The sequence below is a fragment of the Esox lucius genome, chromosome 16 (assembly GCF_011004845.1).
Source record: "Esox lucius isolate fEsoLuc1 chromosome 16, fEsoLuc1.pri, whole genome shotgun sequence".
Classification (NCBI taxonomy): Eukaryota; Metazoa; Chordata; class Actinopteri; order Esociformes; family Esocidae; genus Esox; species Esox lucius.
This window is the reverse complement of record NC_047584.1, coordinates 18466700-18491452: the sequence shown is the minus strand read 5'-3', so window position 1 is coordinate 18491452 and position 24753 is coordinate 18466700. Positions and strand designations below refer to the sequence as shown.

Below are 24753 nucleotides of genomic sequence, written 5' to 3'. Positions count from 1 at the left end.
AACTCCCCCCCCAGCTCCGTCATCATCTGAGAGAAATTAGAGGAGAAAAAAAAGCCTTCCTGTGCGTGTGGACCGGCTCTTAAAACGACCCGGCTGAAATTTGGCAGCAAGATAAGACATCTGTTTGTGCGGCAGTGAATGGGGTCACCAGCAAAACAGTCGGTCGGTAGAAGTCATGTGACCAGGGCATGCTCACCGAGCGCCACTGGGGGCTGATGGGAGGGGACGGGGAGGAGCGTAGGGCTTGCTTGTCTAGCCTGAGAGGGCGTCCTTCCAAATGGTGTGCTTAGGGTATTATTACTGTCAGTGTCCAAAATCAGTAGGGACATAGGTACCCCTCATCTGTCATTACATAAGGAGGTTTACTTCAACGGTGACCAGTCAATCCAGAGCACTTCTCCTTATCATACAGACTGAAGTCCTGTGATACTGGATTCATGATGCATTCCCATCATTTGATATGTGAGTCATAATGTGCATAATATGAATATGCATTCTTTCAGGAAAAGTCGTCGATTTAAACGGATATCATGGGATTTCATTCATGGGAATACCATCGGGAGGAATCTTTCTCAGGAATCCCTTATGCTGACTTCCCACCCACCTGGTTCAGCAATAATAATGAGTGAATGCCTATTGAATGGTGCCCAGCCAGAGAGAAAACACTTTCAGGAAAAGGGACCTTTGTTTGAGGGAGTCCATTAAGCCCAAGCCAGCTCTGGTAATAATGAGAAAAAGTTAACTGAAAAGGCTCTGACTTTTAAATGGCCTTTACCTTGAACAATACCTAGATTAAACTTAGGCATGCCCCACTAAACAGCTTTATTTTAATTAAAAGTTAAATAGGTGCACGGAGGCATGTCAAGGAGCTTCTGAGATTCACAGGGGAATTGAATTTGAGAGATTCTTGTTTAGGCTTTACAGGCCTTATTTCCACGACTTTAACTGGCTGGGTTGCCATGACAACCTCCAATTATTTACTTCCCTTTCTTCTGTCCAAGAATGTAAACGACCTTGTTCAGAGTTATTACAGCCCCTGCTTCCCCTTTGAAGACCAACAATGTGAAATCTTTGCTCAATTGACTCCCACCAGAACCTGGCCTCCCGTTACAGTTTTATTAAGGCCTTTCTGACATCCATCTACCTGACACAAACTCACATGTCAAACTAGCTACATGTACTGGATGCTGGTTACAAATGTTTCATTATGGTCTCTACTTTAAAACCTTTTTGTCCAGTGACCCAAAATCAATAGACGCTTTTTCAGGACACTGCCATGAATAAACCACTGAAGCTAACTTTTTTAATTTGGGTGGCTACTTTTTATTACATTACAGATGGATATTACTGTATTTTTGGACGGTATTTCAACTTGTAGGTTTCAATCTCAAAGATAATAGGACGTTCAGAAAATCATCAGGCCATCAGTTGTTTTCTTTTTTTTTTTTTACGTAAAAACAAATCCTCCACTGATGGAAAATGCTGGTTAGTCTCCCTGTAAAATGATACATGCCGCTGTGACTTCACTGAGTAATGCAGCACCAGGCTAGATCGTTTACATGCAAAAAACAATGCTTGTGACTAATGCCTCTTCTAATATTCATATTTGCCACCTTGTCTTTACTTTACTTCATTGTTAAAAAAATTATTTTAGCAAATGTAAAAATACTTCCAGTAATAATGAGACAAGAATTTCCTGCAATATGTCTAAAAGCAGCCGACTTCACCTGTCCTGCCCAAAGCCAAGGGACTTAAGTGCGACTAAGGCTGGCCATCCTAAACCTGGAAATATATTTCCATTTAAATCATCTTTGAACGTGCAGCCAGGTTTGGATAGATGGCGTAAATGTGCCCATTTGAACAAATGAGAGGAGCCTCCTCAGAAAGCACACAATGTCTAAAAGGACACCCTATTCCCTGTGTTGTGCAGGAAATAGGAAAACAGGATGCTGTTTGATGCAGAGCAACTAAAGGCCCTATGAGGCTCCTTCAGAAAGGACACATTGAGTCGTCTCTGCTCCTGCGGAGGCTGACACATGTCCCCGGGGAGGATTCCTTCTCCAGTACGTCACCCTGTTGTCAGTGCAGCATTTCAGCAGCCTGTCCTCTCCACCCCACAGTCTGCCTGTCGGCGCCATTCACCCTGGGGGAGTGTGAGCACTCAGCTGACAGGATCCCTTAAAGAACCGTCACGCACATCACAACACACACACACACACGCGCACACATGCACACACACACCACCACACACGCACGCACACACACACACACACACGCAGGCACATACAGCACACGTACACACGCATACACCACTACGCATACAAACAAGGGCTCTCACTCATGCACAGGTCCCCAACAGCACACCAACGTTTAGTGCCAAAATGAGACGCCCTTCAATATTCTCCAGTCAGAGAAATAGTTTCATTGTGGATCCTGTCAATCAATATCATCCAATGTACAAGTTACAGGCAAACAGAGTTGGGAAAGGTGGACAGGGTCTATCTGCCCACCAAGAGATTGCACTGATACACCCGGAGCGTGTTTTGCTTTAAACTCAGCTGTGAGTCAAAAAATAGAATAAACTATAATAAGTTATGCTTATTATAAATGTTATCTGATCAACTGCTTAGCTTTCAACAGCCTAAAGAACACAGTGGTGAACCATGGCTATTGGACCTTCTCAGAAAACCTAATTAAAAAGCAAATAGTAGCCTACATCGTAGATGCAATGTTTCTTAATTTATCTTTACAAATAATGTATAGAGCGAATATGGACCAGGGACAGAATGATTTTTAGCAGGGTGAGAAAATGACTGTAGCGTGCCCTGAAGTGTAGAGCTCAGTGAGTGATGAGTAGGAGTGCAGACAGTTTAACTTTGCCAGCATACTTTGACCTGTGCTTTGGGCAGAGAACAGTAGCTTACGAGATCAGACTAATGTGGCAGCAGCAACACCCAAACGGCGCACCAGCCAAACTGCAGTACACCTACGCTAACATAACCACAATTTATAGTCATAGACACAAATTATGTGACAGCTAGAAATACCATATACACTCCATCAAGGCTTAGAACATTTTACAAACCAGACATGCCAGTTCGACAGAAAAAACATGTAATAAACAGCTAGATAAAAAAAGCATTCTACACAACTAACGTATAGTGGCTATAGTAGGCAACTAGAGATGCTATGAGTAGGCAACTAGAGATGCTATGAGTAGGCAACTAGAGATGCTATGAGTGGGCAACTAGAGATGCTATGAGTAGGCAACGAGAGACGCTGCTAACAGTGATTCCCCAAAGCCGGTTGTGTCTACAGGCTTCTCCCAAACATGTAAAACCTGTTTGGAGAATGAGTTCAAAACTAATAAAAATATATCAATTATATTAGCTTAGCTGCGGGCAGAGACTTCTATTGTAATAAAATGTGTAATTACTGCTGAAGGCGTGTAATTACTAGGATTTCAGCATGAATTGCAGTGGTTCCCAAACTTAGGGTCGGGTCGATGCGAGTTCCATTTTGGTGAGAAAAGCTTGATTATTATTATCAAATGACTGAAACTGACTGAAACAGTTGTGTCATTGTGAGTCTTTTCTCAGAATAATAAAATCTGCTTGTTTTTCCTGTTCCACATTTTGGCATTTCACTTTAGAATCAGAAGAAAAAACATTTTGTTGTTGAGAAGCAATAGGACCAGCTGGAGGCAAAAACAGCGCAAGTAGTATCTCAAAGGTAATTTGAATAAAAAAATAACTATTCAGCATGACAAAAGAGTTGAAAAGAAAAGCTTTGAGTGAGGAAAATAGGGTTCAATTCTGGCTTTAGTGGCAGAGGGATACAGTGAGCGTCAGTTTGCTTCCATCCTTAAAATTCCCATAAGAACAAGGTCAAGCAACAGACATTTGGGACAACAAAGCTACAGACTGGCAGAGGGCGAAAACGACTGTCCACTGACCGAGATGACCGTCAACTCATTCAAATGTCACTCAACAACCGTAGGATGATATCAAGTGACCTGAAGTGTCCTACAAAAAGAAGCTGGGGTGAAGTGCATGGCGAGGACTGTTCGAAACAGGTTCCTAGGGGCAGGGCTGAAGTCGTGCAAAGCTAGAAAAAAAACCTTCATCAATGAGAAGCAAAGAAGAGCCAGACTGAAGTTTGCAAAAGACCATAAGGATTGGACCGTAGAGGAATGGAGTACGGTCATCTTTTCTGATGAGTAAAATGTTCAGCTTTGCCCAACACCTGGTCGTCTAATTGTTAGACAGAGACCTGGAGAGTCCTACAAGCCACAGTGTCTGGCACCCACAGTGACATTTGGGGAAGGATCGGTGATGATCTGGGGATGCTTCAGCAAGGCTGGAATCGGGCAGATTTGTCTCTGTGAAGGATGCATGATTCAAGCCAAGTATAAGGTTATCCTGGAAGAACACCTGCTTCCTTCTGCTCTGACAATGTTCCCCTACTGTGAGAATTGGTTTTTCCAGCAGGACAATGCTCCATGCCACATAGCCAGGTCAATCAAGGTGTGGGACCACCAGATCAAGACACTGTCATTGCCAGCCTAGTCCCCAGACTTGAACCCCATTAAAAACCCCTGGAATGTGATCAAGAGGAAGATGGTTGGTCACAAGCCATCAAACAAAGCCGAGCTACTTGAATTCTTGTGCCAGGAGTGGCATAAAGTCACCCAACAGCAATGTGACAGACTGGTGGAGAGCATGCCAAGACGCATGAAAGCTGTGATAAAAAATCTGGGTTATTTCACCAAATATGTATTGGTTTTGTCTTAAATATTGTCATAAATATTGTAATGTCATCTGAACAAAAATATACTGAAAATATAATAACGGAAGTTATTCATCTTCCCCCATCCCATAGAAACGCACCAAATTCATTCATTTTGATGTGTTTTTAAGAGGAGTAGAACTGGGTGTTGGCTAAGTCCTTGGTGTCTTTAAATCCTAGAAGTGCCCCCAGTTCAACACCACCTAACTCGGAGGGTGCTGAGCCAATATGCAACCCCTTACACAAGGAACTTCCAACAAGATTTGAACTCCTGGCTGCAATGACGTAGTTGTGCTAGCAGTCAATGACATTAAAACTGTGCCATTAGGGAGCCCCAACTGAAAGCTATTTTTGAGTTTTGATGAGTTTAATCTCCCCATAGAGGTGAGGCAGTTTGTTAGAACAACATTCTCTTCTGATGAGAGGGGGAACATTCTCTGCAAAAGTTAGTCAACTGAGAGTGCCATGCATGAAAGAAAAAAACGACAGAGAAAATAAACAGAATACTAGGTTGCTCAGTCAACTGAGAAATGTGATACACAAGATGTTTCCTATGTGTAAATAAAAACAAGAGGAAGATATCTGTATGAATTTGATGGAGATCAACTGTTAGAAATACAAATACATACATATATATTTAAGTAGATGCACTAAATTATTAATGAACTCAATTATAAACCCTCAAAATTAAGTAAGTGTTTAATTCATTAAATGTTTCAGAAAACTGGGACTGTGTTTGTGGACTATTTTAATACTGACTAGAATTGGATTTAACTATTTGTCTTGTGCAGTCAAAAGTGATATGCATGCTTATCTTAAGCTTTGGAAAATGGGGGGGGGGGGGGTATTACCATGGGACAAAGGGAGTTGTACAATATCCTGACCAATTACAGTATGCAAACTTAAGTGAAACAGAAGAAAGCCAGAAAATAAATAATGTGTGCTAAAATCCCCCTGTCGAGGCACAAAATGAACCAAATTTACACAATTTATACCACACAAATGGTAAACATTAACCCACTTTCAAATGGAAGTATAAATTATGCTTAAGAATACAGTTGAATAGCCATGCTTGTGTGGGCCTATGTTTCAACACAGTGACCGCAGGGTCTCAGGGGAACTTCAGACAAACTGGAGGCAAGACAGGCTCCAGAGGCAGGGAGATGTAGGGGGGAGGCTTGTGATGCCTACAAACTGACTGTCCAAATCCACTTGAGAATGTTCACCATCAGGTGTTAGTGTGCGAGAATATGAATAGGACTGAAAGCATACCCTCACCTTAGCCATCTGGGCTTGGACCCCGCTGTTCTTCAAGGCAGTGACAGCTTTCTGAGCTGCAGCAGGGCTGTCAAAGTCCACAAAGCCGTAACCTGAGGGATGAAACACCCGACAGTCAAGTCACTTGTCAGTTCACTGTATGTGTAACAGTGAAAAGATCCCAGTGCCCAACCATCCTGCCTAATGTACTACTCAGCTTAGTCTAAGCCTGGTTCTGTTTCATAGGTGACATCTTGACTTAAATGGCACCCTCTCTGGTGTTGTGCACCACGTCCACATCGCTGAGTGATGCTGGTTCATTTAACCCCTGAACGACCCCCTCTCGGGCCCACAGCAACCACAATAACCTCAGCGTGGAATCTAAGGAGCGTGTCTACTGTCATCTTTGACGATAAACAGCAAAACGTCAATTCTGATCATTATGATATATGTTTTTGTTTTTATGGACATGAATAGAAAATCTAATGAATGCTGCGTGGAGGAGAGCATGGTAGTTCAGGCAGGCTTGTGCCTCATTTGTGCGGTGAATTTTAATCGGTTGACCTTTTATCTAACGATTGCTATCGAGCGGGTTGGGGGGAGGCGTTGTGCCCTGGGTGACGGCCTTGGAGAATGGCTTGGAGTGCTTGTTTGGTCGGCTCCGGACTTTCGAAATTCAAGATCTTGCACGGATTGCATTGTTTGGGACCTGAATTGCATGGCATCTTCCCTGTGGCATCTCCCCTTTGTGACAAATGTCAAATAGCTGAGGGCACACTACTCCTCTGCTTTTCTCTGTGTTGCAACACAGTCATCTAGAGTCTTAGAGATCCTTTCGGGTGACCTGGGAACTACATTTAAGCCAGACCCGCTGCTGATTATCCTGGGAGTATCAGAGCCTCTGAACAGATTACCCAAGCCCAAAGAACAACTAACTTGTTATAGTACAATACATTTATCTTCATGTTATTGAAAGAAAATTAGGTTCCCTAAAAAAAAGATTGCTCGGCCGATTGACAACAACCCTACATTTAGAGAGATTTTGACACATACAGAGCGATAATTTACTAGTATTTCATAGACATCGCAGCCTCTCCTCTCTTACTGTGTCCATTGGCACAGTAAAATATCACAGAAGGTGTGGTTCTTTCTATTTTGTTCTGTTTTCATTGGTTTTTCTATTAGGTCACAGATGTATTTCCTTCATAAAACATAAAAACACACCCAAAACACACCCAATATATTTTTGTAACAGTTTTCTTATACTTTTTTTCTGCTCATGCTTTCAATAATACAAATAAAACCAAATCGGCACGCAAAACCAAAATCTCCTGGGGTCCGCCTGGGACTAGTTTGCACACGATAATCCACAGGAGAGTGACTGAGCTCTTTTCCCCTTAGCCCATCTTTGGTGCGAGCTGACTAGGCTGCAGTGTCAGTGTGCTCCTCAGCAATCAGGGCAGGGTGTCGGACTTTGGGCTGCAGCTAGAGCCAAGACTGTGAGTCACACGCTGGAGGGAGGAGCTTCCTGTAGGGATCCACCTATGGTGCACCGCACGGTGACGGACAGCCTGGACTAAAATAACACAAGGTGGGCAGCAGCCTGGCTGTCTGTTTCCCGACTAGCCCCGTCCCTCTGAAACAAATACCTACCGGATGACTGAATAACTTTTACAAGGCCGAGCCAGGGCACTGTGAGAGTGCTACGCCGCTAAACCCACTGTGTGAGTCAAGAGACTCTTTATTCATTCTTTAGCATGGCCATTGTCTTTAGTAAAATAGAATTATGTGGATTACACTCAGTCCTCTGAGTCATCATATCAAATCTCTAAAGCCTTTGCACGCCTATTTTGACTTACAATGAGTCATTGTGATTCCTAAATACAGTATCCTCACAGGGAAGACGCATGTGATGGTTTTTATTGCTTTAAGCCCGGGGACTGTTTACATGAGCATGACTTCTTGATTTGTGTGCATATTTGGTAAATACAAAGCAAAACTATTCTTCATCTTTTCCTAGAATCCACCCCATAGATTAAAACAACATAAAATACATTTTTGACAAATTGCCAATTTCTCATTAATTTGAAAATATATTTAAATGTATGACATACATTTTGAAATACTTACGGATCACATACATTCATTGGAAAATATAGTCTTGGCCAAATGTGCTTAGATATTTCATGTTTTCTTAACTTATTTTTGTGAATATAACTTGTTGAAAAGTATGTGTAAAACAAGGGGAGCTATACGCACCTTTACATTTGTTTGTTGTCTTGTCCAGGATTGCCTTCGTTGACACAATTTTGCCATACCTAGGAGTGGAAGAAAAAGAGAGGCATAGTGACTTGTGCTGCGTTACATACCAGACAGAAACAGCCTGTTATAAAAGCCTCAGTGAAAGAGGCCTGGCTTGCACAAGAATTTATGACATCACCAAAAAAGCATGAGAAACAGGAAGTCGTCTCCATGTGGATTTAAGAATCTCAGCAGCACTAGAGCAAAGGCTGCCATGATTTCATTTTTATTTTACCAAACAAGAGAATTATTCAGGATCTAGCTATTCTCTATAGACAAACGTATTTCAGGATAGTGAAAACTAATGCAAGGCATCTTCAGAAGGGAAGATAAACCCAATGTGCATTTTAGACCTCTAGACAAAGTACTGGGTGGAATTCCACAGCCACATCCTGTACTTCTAAAGATATTTGGTGCACTATGTTGCTGCTACTGGTGCCAGCTCTGACAAATGAACTCAGAGGTGACCCCCTCAACATTGGCTGCACTGCATTTCTTTTCAGCACTAAGCTAGACCCCTCTGTTCAGAATGAATAGCGAATCTGTGCAAAGAACGCAACAATGACATATATGACGACTTTCTACCGATACAATGACGAATGCAACAAAAGGAGAACACACAAACATTAGGCTGCGGTAGTAAATGAACCTCCGCTGCAGTAATCAGCCGGGCCAGCAAATGATTGATGAGGGAACAGGCTCTCTAGATGGAGGAGGAAGTTTGAGCTTTGACCCGAGCTGGGAGGTGGGGTGATGGTGGCTTTATAAAAACAAGGCCTCCCTCTTGACCCCGACTGGTAAAAAAGAACATATTGAGACAGATCTTGTTGTTTTTGTTTGTCACAGAGGGACATCAATAGTGCTTTGGCCATTAATGATCTCAGCAGTGGCTCAATAATAACCAAATCCACGATTTTTTAAAAATCCAATTACACAGTCTGATTGTGCAAGCAGCAGCACGTCTGATTGGGCTGATCTCTGTAGGCTGGCGTGACCTCGCCCCGCGCCACCCTCCGTAGAGAGCCTTGAGGATGAAGGGCTCCACTAATTGACAGCAAATTAATCAATTAACAGAATCCCCACAGCGTCAACAGAACCCCCCCCCCCACACACACACACACACACACACACACACACACACCCACAACACATGATCAAGGGGTGCAAAAATCTAAAGTTTGAAAGGGAGAGGTTAAAAGAGGCAAGTGATCAGGAAATTCACTTCCTAATCTGGGCCACTCTGGGTTGACTGGTAGGATACCTTTAAGCTCTCTGCATGAAGCCATGGGATTACCATTGAAAAGCATATGAAATCAGTACAGAGCCGAAGCTGAAGGTATATGCCTGTCAGTGTGTCCGTGCCCAGGCATTCGTTATATAAAACAACCATACCCATTAGAACCCCCCCCCCGTTCCATTAGCTTCAGTTAACCATCTATCACAGTGGGATGAGCTTCTCGATGCTGTCGGACAGGAGAGAGCAGTCTGAATCATGTTGAATGTCGTCTCTGAATGATAGGCAGTCTCGGCGGGTCGAGGAGCAAGGCACTCTGATTCCACCTGCTTTTTCTCTCCTACCTTCATCCCATTACCGTGACTAAAAGGGCTCTGGTTACTATTTGCTGCATGCTTATTGATTCCTGTGGGCAGCACGGAGGGATACTGTTCTGTCTGCTCTGAAAATAGAGAGGTTGAGTGATGGCCCGAAGCAAAAGCCTTGTCTTGGCAGAGGGCTGTCCAACGTCCTGGGTAACATGTGGTAAACACTGTGTGATCAGGATATGACAAGTTACTTTGTTATCAACAACAACTCATTATACCATTTGCTGTGACTTCTATTTCCCCAAACCTTTCTCTCAAGGTTTTAAGTGGAGTTATTTGAGGTTTTATTGTAGTGTACTTGTGGATAAATTGGTGCAACACCTCAATTCAGATACAAAATAATAAGAGACAGAAGGGGAGAAATAAGACAGAGCAGGAGACATTGAGAGAGAGGAGTTAGAGGGCGAAAACGAGGAGGAGAAAATGAGAAACAGGAGGGAGTGTGAGAGGGAGAGAGAGAGAGAGAGAGAGAGAGTGAGTGAGTGAGTGATATGAGGATGGGATCAGTTGGAAAAACACAGGGATCTTTTCCAAGCTCTATAGATTGTCTAACAACTAGCTAGCATACATCATACCATCCCTACTCTCTGAGTGGCCTAGTGGTCTGTTTGTGCTCAAGCCCACTCCTCATGGTCATGCTGAACCTACTGAAATCAGCCATCTCAACAGCAATGCGCAGTGCACTCTGGCTGTAAACATGTTCTTGGTTTATATACAACACCAGTCAAAAGTTTGGACATACCATACCCAAGCGAATGGGTAAGATACTGTAACTTTCTAAGGAATGTATTTTTGCAGAGCAGGGCAGTGTTGTTGCCAGTATTTAGGCAAATATGAATTCAAACATTATTGATATAATGTTAATTGGGCCTAGTTTAAACACTGTCGGGAAGGATTAAGCTATAAAAAACACAGGGTAAAAAGAGAGCCCTGACCCTGAATCTCTCAACTCTCAGCTGTAATCCAAAATCATAAATTGCAACAGCCAGCGGGTGCTCTTTGGCTAACCTCCAACCGTGCAAGAGGTGGTCTGCATACAGTTCCCTTATTTAGATAACATAATCAGTTGGAATCCAACTGAATTTCTTTGACTGTACATATAGTACCCATTTGTTTGTTTTTAATTGGTAGGTTCCTGTCAAATTCCCGCTTTCGGTTGGTTTATATAAATAACAACACAGATGTTCGTGCTCCAATGTGTGTGTGTACATCGCTGCAGATCTCGCAGTATGTTTTTCTAAAGATGGGATAGAGGATTTATGCCAGCCAATCGGGGGGGGGGGGGGGTTGAATGTGCCGCAAAGTCAACCTCACATTGTTGAAGGGTGGAGAGGGGGATGTGTAAAGCGGGGGTCCGGGAAAAGCAAATGAGATTCCAAAGTCACCTCGGTGGTCTTTTTCCACTTACGTGAGGTTTCCAATAACACAATGGGGCTCTGAATGAGAGCAGCCTGGGATGGATGCTTTATCCTCTACATTAACTATATGGACTCCCCACTGTCTGGCGTCAGCTGCTAAGACTCTCTGGGTTTGCCCTTGTGGTCTTCCAACGTCATATTTCATTTTAAATTCAGATGTAATGCCCGTGTCAGCTCTCATCCTGCAGTGCTGGCCACCATCTCCCCCTGTATCTCCATCCCCCTCCCTCCCTCCTCTGGCCCCCTCCCTCTGGTCCAGTGAGCTGACCTGTCCTCGCTAGTCACGATCCAACTTAAATCATGACAGCGAAAAAAGGCTTTATTACCAGTGTCATGTGACCTCATTATTATCAATGCACACAGGGAGACGGTCCACTGGGGAGTAATGTTGCTCATGTAGCCATGTGACGTGAGACCATGCAACACCAAAAATAGCCTGATGCGCCGATGCTTTAGGACACTCACTAAACATGCATTTCTCTGTATGAATTAGAGTTAAAGAAACGAGGCTCGTTTGACAAATAGCTAAATATTACGAGAATCAATCTGAACACGCTGTTATTGCTAGCGCCCAAGGGCCAATTAGTAACTTTTGCTTCTGAATCCTGTCTGTAGTCCACTGTAATCGCGGTGGCGACCACAGCAGAGCAAGTCAATAACCAATCAACACTTCTAATCGTAAGAGGAAGTAAGCGTACTCACGGCTGGCAGAGCTTGACCAGATCATGGTCAGTGGTGGCTGGGGAAAGGCCTCGGATGTACAGGTTGGTTTTACTGAGCTGCTCCCAGCCTGCGGTGCTGGAGCTGCTGCTGTTGTTGGTGCTGCTGTTGGTGCTGGGGCTGGGCGGAGCCATGGGGTGCGAGGCGGGGACAACAGGTGGCTGCCAAAGGGGAAATGCACAGTGTGAAACGCACAAAAACAACACGCCGGCGTGAAGCGCAAACATACTGGTGTTCCCTGCTGCTTAACGAGAGTGGGAAAAAAGAGACAGACACGGAGAAACAGGCTCACCCAAACACAGCGGTCCGCAGAGACCCACAGCCACGCAAACTTTTAATTGCTTAAAGAAATATATCCGTTCGATGTCGATGGATCTCTAGCAGAGCTAGTTATTGCCAGTGGGTAATTTGATTCCCCTCTGTGCAGCTTTGTCTATGAATCGTGTCCCCTGCATAAGTGACTCAGAAGGATTCTTGAACTGACTCACACTGTAACCAATATCAATATCACAGTGTGCTCGACCAGAAAAAAAGAATCTGTCTTCACCACAAGCCTATCGTTGTGTGGCCCAGCTAAATCTCCCCTGAATGACAAAAAAAATAAAAATAACTGTCCCAATACTCCATCATTTCGGACTATCGAGTGCCTGCCCAGTGAGAGGATTGATATTTCTCAGAACGGTGATACATATCTGCAAAGCAATCTCCCTTCAGAAGTCACAAAATGGGCCCAGTGGGGCTTGTAGAACTGCTCTGGCAGAGATGTGACACTGGACGACTGAGCCCTTCCCAGGCCAGTCACCCCCCCACAGACGCACATCCACCCACCCCCAACCAGACATGTCAACAACCACACACCCAGCACGGCTTCCTTGGCACTCCACTCCCACCCTGTACTCACACGCAGACTTCATTTCATTAGGTTCTAGTTAGTGAGGCATGCTGGGGAATAGAATTCAACCTCAGTCCTAGCACTTCTATTTCTGAACACTGAGAATCGACGTGATTGGAACAATGATATGCCACTAGATTTCGGTCACTCGCAGAATGCTAACACTAATGTGCATGAACAATGCTTGAACTGGTTTTTCCAGCAATGATTTTCAGATACATTGCATGAAACCAAGTTGCTTGGTCTCCTTCAATAAAGGTATATACATTTTTTTCATTTCCCACATCTCAGATATGTCAGATATGACCACTTGTGTGACTGAGCAATAGGCTTTTGTATTAGTTAGTAAGGCCACAGATGTTCTAATCTGAAAACCCTACCCTAAAACTGTGACTGTTCTGTGTCTGACAGTGATTATCACCCATCCCCCCTCTGAGGAATCACAAGAAAGGAAGCGGATGGAATCCTAGGCATGAAGTGGTGACAGAATTGAGCAATCCTAAAGTTGGACGTGGCCCAAAAACTCAAGATCTTCTACAGTTCACTTGCCTTCACCATAGAAAACAACTTGACCTGCTGATAAGAAAATGTAATTGAATTAATTCTCTTCCTTCCCTACACAAAAAGTTCTTCAACTGGGATTTTTCTCTGCAAAAGTCTATACAAAATGATGACATTCTTACAAAGGATGTGGCAATGGTTCTACAGTAACCTTTGATGGGAATGTTCGCATTGGTAAGACCTCTTGAGATTTCCCCCGTGTTTTCATTCAATACGGTGGGTTAAGACATCAATCACCAGGGCTCCCAAGTGGCGCTCCGGACTGAAACACCACATCACTGTGAAGCTGAGTGACTACAACCTGGATTCTGATCCATACTGTACTGAACATGCATGGAAGTACCACAAAAAGCCAGGGCAAATTGCCTCAGCACTGTCCAGGTCGGGGGAGGTATGGCCCAACAGACTTGCCTTGCAACGCTGAGTTCTAGTAACTCCTTGGGGCGGGTCAATAGCCGTAAGAGTGCTCTCCTCCAAGCTCATTGGTTACAGCCTATTTCCTGATCAAATGAACGATGTGATAACAGAGCATCTTGTTGGGTTTTGGAGGACACGCCCCCCTTTCGATTGACCCAGGCCAGCATAATGATAATATTCTACATTACAGAACCAAATATAATAGCATAGTATCACACGGTATATAGCATAGTATTATACCGTAATACAGAAAACATCACATCTTGTCTTATGATATTTTAGAATGATTGTGGAAAATGGTAGCATCCTTTTCTCATTCGGCTAATAGCTACTAAACAGCACGCATGAACACTAGGCAAAATATGTGCATTGTTTGAAGCAAAACACTTATATGCTGCAGTTAACACTATATGCTAAAAATATTTGCCAACTGTACATAATTCAAAACAACACCATAGGATACTTCCAAACAACACTGTAGTAAATGGATATCCCCACGAATGGATATCAAATGTTTGGCATGCAAATGCTCTAAGGATGTTTCACTAGTAAAACCTGAGGATTTTTCATTTATATGATTGACAGTGATGTCAATGGCTGTTGACTACAAACATATTTGCTTGGAGGTAAAGAATCACAGCCAGAGAATGATATGTCTCTTTAAGTCTGAGGGAACATGATCAAGCAGGATGGGCCAGGACGGACGGGCTCTACTATTATGTAGCATTCGTACTATGGAACACAAACAAATCCATGTTTATCCGGCACTCCCTGGGTGTTTTATACATCTAATGATGGCATCTGTTATAGGAGCAGGAATTTCTGTTTCACACCACATCCTTTAATGATTTCACTTCCAACGAACAGCACACATTCTACCAGCTACCATATAGTTGCATCCATCCAAGGAGAAATGTACTTAACATGATATGTGGTTGTCTCTCCTGGATATCTTCAGATTAATGCACTAACACTTAAGTCACTCTGGATGAGCGAGACTGCTAATGTAAATCATTTAGCATTAGGGAGTCTAATTTTGTGGACAACAATGTTTCAACACTAATGCTTAACATGGACAGAAAGGAGGTATTTAGTCACTTCTTTTTGAGTAAGCATAACCATATAGATATTATAATATATTATTTCCTAGCCTAATAGATAAAAGGAGATTGAAGGTCAAAGCTGACGTGTCCTCTTAGGTGACATTGACAGTCTAACGTAATGGAGAATTATTGAATGGATTTTTTAAACATGCCCCAAATACCAGGTATTCAGGTAGCATGCAAGAGGACGGATTACATGTAATCTCCTGGCTATCAGTCAAAGAGTGTCATGTCCAGACAGGTCACTTTTTCTGTCAAAAGATTAGGCACACACTCTTATGAGAGTCAAAGTTGGTGTTGGATATTTGTTTTCTATTAATGTTTCCGGCTCATAATTATCGTGTAGTAATCAGTTGAATCTCGATTAGATTCCAGGGTTTGCTTGAAAATGTTATGCATGACATTTTGCTGTAGCTCATGGCATAATCATCAGGCATAATATCATAATCAGGCTCCTAACCAGGAAGTATGCCATCAGCTCAAACTATATGTGAACAAAGAAAATCTTTGAGGAGAATGCCAGCAGTCCCCTCAGTTTTTGGCCTGGTTAAACCCACACACTTAATAAGAGAAACTCCTTTTCTGCAGGACTGAAAGATGTTTGTTTCATACATCTGCCTGCCTATTGAGCTCCAGGAGTCTGAGGGAGTGTGATGGGGAGAGCCCGGCATCTTATCAGTGGACTCCAGACCAGTAGAGCCTGTCATATCCGAGCTGGAAATACACTGGGCTTCCAGTAATACAGGCCTCGCCCTCACAGCACTATCCAAGCCCTCAGCTAAAATGGGCCTCTCATTTTGACAGAAGACTTGAATAACCCTGAATATGAGTATCCTGAAGTCTTCAACATCATCAATTCTTCAATTTTTTTCCAGAAGGTTGATATATAACCGAATGGGGCAAAATGGATGTATATATTTTACAGAAATCCCTTTACTTTTTAATGCAGCATGTTACAGAATATACAGATAATAATATTTGTCAAACATTCATTCATTTAGGACAAGGTCATTCCTATTCATTCTCCATGAACTCCCTATGATCTGGGAGGTATATTACATAATTACGGTCATTGAAAAAGATGAAAAACGGATTTAGGATAGTTTGTACAGAATATAACAAATATCAACATCGTTAAGGCACTTCAACAGAACATGTTTTACATTCTTACACAGTACATTAGGAAGGAACAGGAATCCCCAAAGATGTACGGTGTAGTGAGACTTCAGAGAGGCTATCTAGAGAATGCCTTAACTTCTAAAACAACTTTCAATGACTTCTCTTGATAACGTAAGCTATTTGATATAAACCATAAACTAAACGAGTAGGTTACTAAAACTCAGGTAACAGAAACTGGTGTTGACAAGCTTTATAAAATATACAAATAAAGGACTATAAACTGACATCCGGATCACTGATATTCTAACAAAATGATCTTATTGAAAGCACTAGACTGAAATAAAAATACTTGTTTTGCAAAGTCAACTTGATGACGATGGTGACGATGAAGCGCAGGATGAATGTCTAGAGCATATATTATAATCGAAAGTATTAAATTACCTGCTTACGATACGGTGTCCTCAAAGGATTGCCAGAATTCGCAAAAATCATCGTCGGTTTCCCAAGTCCCAAAAGAGATCGTCAACGAATTTATTTCGAACTATTTGTACACAATGGCTTTTTAAGTGAAGTTGTAAATGTAACCACATAAATGTGTTTGTAAAAATATCGCCTTGCTGTAAAGCTGAGACTTTTATAGACTACTGTAGACCAATATATTTTATTTAGCATATACTACTATACGATGGCAACGTATCCGTGAATTATTCCGAACTTCGATTGCCCAACCCCGTTTGTTTGACGGAGTTCATTGATTTGCATTGCGTCCTCCGCACAGAACAGACCCAGCTAGGATGGGAGAAACCATTCCTCAATCTCCGATAGGGGCCACTTTTTAAAGAAAATCCTGGAAAACAACACTCGATCGTGTTTTTCAAGCAAATTTAAAAAGGATATACTATTACAACACAGCTTATTGAAGGTGTAAAGTCCAAAGCTGGCCAATATCTGGTTTAAGTAATAGCTCTGTAAAATGGGGTACGTTTTTACAATGTTTCCCCTTTCGCTACTCTTCGTCTAGTCTGGAATGCATACCAAACATTCCACAGCGTGCGGCCATCAGATAGTTAAAGGAGCAGTATAATATATACATATTACCGACCAATGAGCAATATTTTTTACATTTCCAGAAGATAACTGATATATTATCTACTCAGGCCACAATATAGTACAATAAACCTAAAATATTTCATTGGTTTAATGATAACACTGAAACAAAAAGAAACTGGAGGGTTAAAACCCATAGGACAATGATAACACAATCTGAAATGATTAGGCCTTTATATATATATATATATATATTTTTTTTTTTTTTTAAGTGATAAAACCAGCCATAAAGAGCAAACAGATTAAAAATACACAAGCAGAAAACAGGATTGAGAGATTTCGGTATAGATCTAAAATTGTAATATGGTGACCCAGCTTTTTTATTATAGCAACAAATCCACTCAAGAGACTGCACTAGGCTATAAATCAGAACCAATTCACCCCCTGTGTCAGTCTCTGATTGGAAATCCAACATTGATAGTGTAGTCAGAATGTGAATTCATGCTGCCCTTCAGTGGTCATTGCCTCTGTGGTAACCTTTCTAACCTGTCTTGTTCAGCCATGCTCTTTCTCTTAACTGGCTTGCTGTGGTCTTTTACAGAATAAATCCTTGTTAATCCAAGCTGCATTTCCTGACATTAACTAAATCTACTGGTCATCATAGCATCAGCAAACCTATGTAATTCCACAAGAGGTCTTTTTTAGCCCCTGGGCACAGTTTCACAGCTCTCCCTCAGCATGCTTTTTGTTTGCCCTTTTGTGTCAAAGGCTTTGAACCAGCTGCTAATAAGATCATGCAACATCTGGTCTTTTGACCACTGCAAACAGAGCAATGTCAACATTGGTCTAAAACCAAATCACCCGAAAAATGAAAAGTAAATCACAATAAAATGTTGCCTTTTTGTTTCAGTGTGAGCTCCATTTAAACCTGAACAGAAAGGATGATCTAATAAAAGCGCCCATAAGTCTTAACCATTTTTTTCTTTCTTGTTGCTTTTTTGATATTGTCAACGCGACATTGTACAGCATTAATATTGATTTAGGTTTCGACATGATATGGATGTCCAGGAGTGATAATTGCCAGGGACCTCATTATACAAAATGGTTATGATTTGTCATTATTGTGAAATGGTCACAAACGGTCATTATTGTGATTCTAGATGTATTGTTATTCTATATATGTACTGTGATTCTATTTGTTTTGTGGTTTTAGATCTACCTTTGTTATATATGCACTGTAATTCCATAGGTATTAAGGTTATACACATTGTGATTCTATATATGCACTGTGGTTCTATATGTATAAAGGTTCTATGTATTATGATTCAATATAGGTATTGTGGTTCTATAGATACTATGGATCTATATGTAGGCTGGTTCTATAGATACTGGTGTTCTATATGTACTGTGATTCAATATATAAAACAATCACAGTATAAAAGTCAAACAGAAAATGGAATCCATGAATATGGGGCGTGGTAATCAAAAGCTTTGCTTAATTCAATAAGACATAGTTAGGAAGTTTCTGCATAAGAAGCTATTTAATTCTGCAACAAAAATGGCTTGAATCACAAAAAAGCATTTTTCTGGTGGTGCTCCCAGGCCCTTGTGAAATGTTGCACAAGTCATGTTACAACACACAATGCATTGTTCCCAACAGGATGATCATTTTCAATACAAGTTATGATTTTATATCTTTTAAATTGGCAGCAGCTCAGTTGGTGCTTCAAAGCACTGTGCTTTATCAGTATGGAGAGGTCCTTTGGGCCACCATCATGTGCAATAGGTCGCAGTTAAAGGGAATAGAGACCAGAATCAGCACTTTGGAGGTCATAAGTGAAAAGGGGCTGGGACAGGGAGTACCCCAGTGGAAATATCCCAAGGAACATTTATGTAAATCTGTTTGGTTTGACATATTTCTTGTACCATGTTGTCAGACTTAAAACATATTGTATACAGAGACTTCACCTTAATTAGATCACCCTGTTGTTGTATGGAAACTTGTGGTGTAATCAGAATTTAAAAAGGCTTCTAAAATGTATAATTTTCTCATTAAAATGTCAGCTTTGATTTGCCCTAAAGAATAATGTAGTAACCACTAGAAATCCATATCCAAATAAGAATTCAAATTTCCTTCTGCTGAGGATAATTTCCCTGCAGTGGAAACTGGCTCAAATTAAAATCAGGCACTTGTAGCTAACGGTAATTGTTCTTCTTTGTGAATGCGTTTGTTTTCATTCACTATTTTCTATAGACATTAATAACAACAGTTGAAATGAGTTAAAGTGTTTGACTGACTTAAAGCAACTCTTCCAGTTCTTAAAAATGTCTGTTAAACATGATTTATAACAAATTTTTCAGCTATGAGAGAACTTACTGTCACAAAAACGCCTGAGATCCTATCTTCCTCGACCACAAATCAGTTCCTAAGCAGGCTGTTTTGACATGATACAGCTGTCTCTGCTGAATCGGCAGAGCAAACAAATGATCAGGAAGAAGGCCCCTCCCCTGCAATTTATCCCTTTCATTTTCATTCTGTCTCTATAAGTCAGACCGAACCATACAGACCTCAGAGTTCTCACATAGAATCTAGCAGCTCAACCTATAGATGACAACAATACACATTTACTTACATACATGACAACAATACATAAATACATACATACATGTTTAACATTCATGAGAACAGTAGGTTCCCACACGACTGCAATGCCCTTCCTTTACTCATATGGACATCGGCTACTCGGTTTAAAATAAATCACGGACTCACAACACATAGGACAAACATAATACCGGCTTCAGTTTGTCTGGAAACTAACAGCAGCTACACAGTTTAACACAACGCTAGCTCTAAATGGCTGACATCTCCCTCCCATCCATTTCCTTCCTCTCTGTTAACTCTCTCATGATCCAGCAATACTACCACACCCTGCAACTCTAGTAGAGGAAAGAGAGTCGCATAGTGGAAGTCTTCAGAAACAGCTCTGTATATTTACCTTCCTGCCTGGATGGAAGGGCTGAGTTCAGGGGCCAAAGCCCCTCTGAGGCAGCAACAGAATAATTTTCGATGACGCCTACTGTGTTAGAGTGGAAGCAAGTAAGCCACAAAGGCAGATGTGTGTGTGAGTGTGTATGTGTTTGTGTGTTTGTGTGTGTGTGGGTGTCACACGGAAAGACATGCCACAAGTCTCAAACACTGCAATTCAGATTGGTTGTGGGATGGGGGTGGGGTAAGAAAAGCTTGGTCTTAATTATCATACATTTTTTCCATACTTTCCAAATGTATTAAATAAAAAAAGAACAGGCCAGTTAGGACAATGTATCAGATTAGAGTCTCCAAGGAGAAAATGAGGGCTGACAGACTGCAGAGAAAATTCAATAAAAGCTTTTAGGGTGGATGCTACACTCGCAGCAATGTCTGTCTTGAGACACAAACCTCTACAGTTAAAATAACACAGTTTTGCGATATTGTCAAAATAAACATTTGAATGAATCTTCATTTTGACAGAAGTCCAAGAACACTATTATTAAATTATCCCGGCAAACCAAAAATGTGTTGTCCCCAGGAAGTCCTTAGGAGGTCTCCTGTTTACTGGGGTACCCAGATGGGAGCTTTGACAAGACAGGGGTAAACATGCATGGCAGTAGGCTTCCACATGACACACAGCATTCTGCAAATCTGTCTCCAACACTCACAGGGCAGGTGATCCATGTTGGACATACTGAAGGATAGAATATCAAACACTGTTCCCCTGTCAACAGCAAATTGCTCAATGAGAGAACACTGACTTGACTGCTCGTACGTTAAGAGAGGTTGTAAATCTTTACATGCTGACTTTCCATGTTTGTTTTTTCTTTCATATTAAATGACACATTAATAACAGAAGAAGGATCCGAAAAATTTTCAGTGGCTTAATGTAGAGCATACAATTCATTACAAATGGGGTAATAATAATATTGTAATACAGTCTGCACAATATATTTGTACTGTTTTACTGTGGTTTTATTGTAAGCAAATGGTGAACATTTAATAATGAACCACTTTCTTTCTTTAACATTGAGTTTATCAGCAGAAATAATTCATACACAATCTATATTGCTTGAAAAAAAATGATTGACATGAATGCACCCATTTTCAATTACATTTCCTATTGCCCCCCTCAAATCCAATGAAGTGATTCATAAATAATTCAAGAAAGAGGAAATTGATTATCAATGAAATAGCCTGATACGAGATGTTTATCTGTTTCCCTCATAAAAAAGATAAGTTCTAATGAAAAAATATAATAAGGGCCTTGACGAGAACCGAACGTTCAATTTCATTCAACCCTGACACCGCTTCTTAATAATTGACATTACTAGCATAGCTCCTGTTGCTGTTTCATTGCATACTCAAATTATTTTCACCGGAAACAATGTATAAGACACAATTACATTCATAGCCCATGTGCCACCACTGACACCTTTTCTATCTCTGATGGGTCTTTTCAATGTTTTCTATCTTTTTATGAAAGAACCCCTTGGCAGAGTCTCCACAACAGGTTGGGTATTATTGTGTGTCATGTAGGCCCTCATTGTCGTTTTGCTCATGTCAAAAGTCCCTAAGAATGACAATCATTGGGGCACAATGGGTGCTCTTTCAGCCCTGCGCCAACATAAAGAGCAGCACCACGGTGCTGTTTAATTGTGTACATTCCGCTGCCAGGCAACTCTCCAAACTTTATTGTAAACATTGTATAGGGCTTTTTCTGGCTCAGCATAATACCATTGTTCACGGTCTCTGCATGTAATGTCGGACGGCAGTTCATATGCTCACCCTCCATTGATTAAAGGCTTGTGTTGACAACAGATAAGTTGAAGTAGAAATGTAACGCTGCACACGACTGGGAGCTGTGAGGGTTTAAATCATTATTACGCTTGTTAAAACCTGTCGCCCCCCAATGTAAAAACTTCTTCAGCAGTAAGGACCATCTGCTATCCAAACTTTTGCAAATCACAGACCACCCAGTGGAGGCCTTGGATATTGGATCAGTCACATTGATAGATATGGACTCGCAGTGAAACCAGTCTACACATCCTTTGTTATGAATCAAAAGCAGTCTGTACAGCACCACTTGTATTCCTCGATCAAAGTACTATAACCAGTCTCCCGCTGAGACAGGAATCAAGGTGCCAGAAAAACTATTTGAAAATTCTTTTTGGTGAAAGTATATTAAAACAGATGGACAAAATCAAGAAAACAAATACATGCAAAATAATATAATAATGCAAGAATTATGCAAGCACTGGCTGAATCAGACTCTTCTGTATAAAATCCATATCCTAAAGGAGCCCATAGTCAAATACATTTCAATGGCTCCAAACATCATCTGCACACCTAAATAAATGGCATGTTTACAGCGACGGAGCAAAATCTGTACCAGGGCCCCCGTGATAAGACAATAATACGGTCATTTAATTATGATCCCAGCAGGGAGGCCAGCAGGACACAGCGGGACAGAGATCTAGTAAACCACCATGTCAGTTATCCACAAAGCCATGAACAGGCCCCAGTTTGAAGCAGACAAGACACTTCTGTGTTGAAGCCATCCCGGACATATCTGGTGTGTCACAAAACACAGTGAACAGGGCCACATCCTTTCCCATGCGGAAATTACATGAATGTTTCTATTCTTAAATCAAATTCAAAGAACAACTCTTCAGTCAATGGAAGAGTAGGATACCAAGGGGGAAAAAACACTGATTAGCAAGAAGACTGCGTGTTGGGATTTCTATAAAGGAGCTGCTGCAGCCACAATGAATTCAGGGGACATTTTAAACAGATTTTCAAATGATCTCCAAATGCAAAATGTAAAAAACACTGAATGCATACATAACACATCTATAATAAGCAGTGCAACTCACATAATGTTATACTAATATCCGGTTGAATGTCCATTTCATTGGATCGATACACTCAGATGTCTATCCCTGTTTGAAAACTGGAACTCCTCATTTTAGTAGCTATACTTAGTAACCTAAGCAGCTTTTACACTGGGACCTTGTCATTTAATTGGCAGCCATGCTGATTAAAGATGTATGGAGCTTAAGTGATGCACAGTATTCTGTAGGAGCCTCTTGACGATCAGTGAGGTTGCCTGTAGGACAACCAAGGACTGTCATTTGACCCCCATATGCCCTCTGATGTTCAACACACAATGCATTAATGATGCTCTAAATAATTACATGAAATCTGACCTGAATCGCGCTTGATCATGAATCTATACATAACAGCATATCAACTACTACATGAACAATTCCGCAATAGTTGAAAAAAAATGTACGTGATTTTCTCTTGATCGAATACCTAATTACAAGGCAGTCTTTACGGCACTTAAGAATAACAGTAATCGCATAAATTGTGCATAATTTCAATTAGCTAAACCCTCCATACCCACAATCTCCCAAATGTAAACACAACTCCAAATTATCGAAGTCCATAGTGTAGAAAAGAAATTCAGTCTGAAGAGTTTTACAGGATGGAATAAATATCTTACTGTAAGGTTCCCAAAGCTCCCAAAGTAATCACAGTATAAAGTATATAAATACAAATGTATTTCAAATGACATAATAAATGTCTCTAACGAACAATACATCTGACAGCCGTTTTAGGCAGATGAACACGTACATTTCTTATGACTTCACGAATCTTACGGCGCATTGATTATTTTACGATGTATCTACAGAAAATCGCCCATGTTTGCAAGTAAATATAACACAGTTTTTGCAAGTAAACTGAACACAGTTTTACAGTACCTTCGCTTGCAGGTATTGGGGGTAGTAATAAGAATACTGGGGGTACATCTGTTGTCTCCACACTTTTCCCATGAATATAGAAATATGAACTATTCGCGCAGGAACTGAAGGTTACTTCAGTATTTCCAACAATTCCGTTTTTCCAAAGACAGTTTTCTCGTTGTGAGACCTCACCCTTGAACCAAACAGCTAAACAGTGGAATATCAGCGAGCCTCTGCACAATTGAACTGCTTTTCTGCGTGGGCGTTGGACCTGCTTCGCGTTATGGGCTCTCCCTGGTGTATACATTCTGACTGTAGCTAAAGTGTTCACTGATCATTTCTGACCAGTTAACAATGAAATCTATTTTAAAATAGTTTCAAGCCCACAGATTATGCAATTTGATAATACATTGTGTACTGGAAGATACAATAAGGACGTTTCGTCTCTGAGAATCTGGAATTCCATGGCATACTCCTATCCATGTAGGAGAAACACTCACCTTTGCACCAGGAAACCAAACATTGTCATGTGACATCAGTAGTAAGTGCCTCACTCTAAAGAAGCACTCTAGTTGAAGTGAAGGGGCTTGGTACATAATACATATACATTATAAACTGGGCGATTCAAACACTGATTGCTGATTGGCTGAAAGCTGTGGTTTATCAGATCTTATATGCAGGCATGACAAAGAAATCAGGGGTAATTACATTGGTTATCAGCTTTTAATAGAAAATAGAGAAGTGTTTAGGT

At 41.2% G+C, this 24753-nt stretch overlaps 1 protein-coding gene across 16 annotated transcripts in view; it reads right to left on the bottom strand.

The window, feature by feature from the left end:
- The window catches only part of LOC105022441 (RNA-binding motif, single-stranded-interacting protein 1), a 34630-nt gene extending 10326 nt beyond the window's left edge, over nucleotides 1–24304 (bottom strand). For 4 of the 16 annotated variants that reach the window (XM_029113444.2, XM_029113447.2, XM_029113452.2 and 1 more), the window contains exons 1-4: nucleotides 16620–16924; nucleotides 12069–12247; nucleotides 8305–8363; nucleotides 6067–6158 (exon numbers count right to left, since the gene is read on the bottom strand). In XM_029113444.2, the coding sequence (XP_028969277.1) occupies nucleotides 6067–6158; nucleotides 8305–8363; nucleotides 12069–12247; nucleotides 16620–16670 (381 nt within the window). In that variant the 5' untranslated portion in view covers nucleotides 16671–16924. Of the gene's footprint in view, nucleotides 1–6060; nucleotides 6159–8304; nucleotides 8364–12068; nucleotides 12248–16619; nucleotides 16925–19602; nucleotides 19695–20221; nucleotides 20374–24020 lie in introns of those variants that run through there. The other 12 variants (XR_003777158.2, XM_029113437.2, XM_029113448.2 and 9 more) reach the window with 11 other exon arrangements.
- Between the last annotated feature and the right edge of the window lie 449 nt (nucleotides 24305–24753).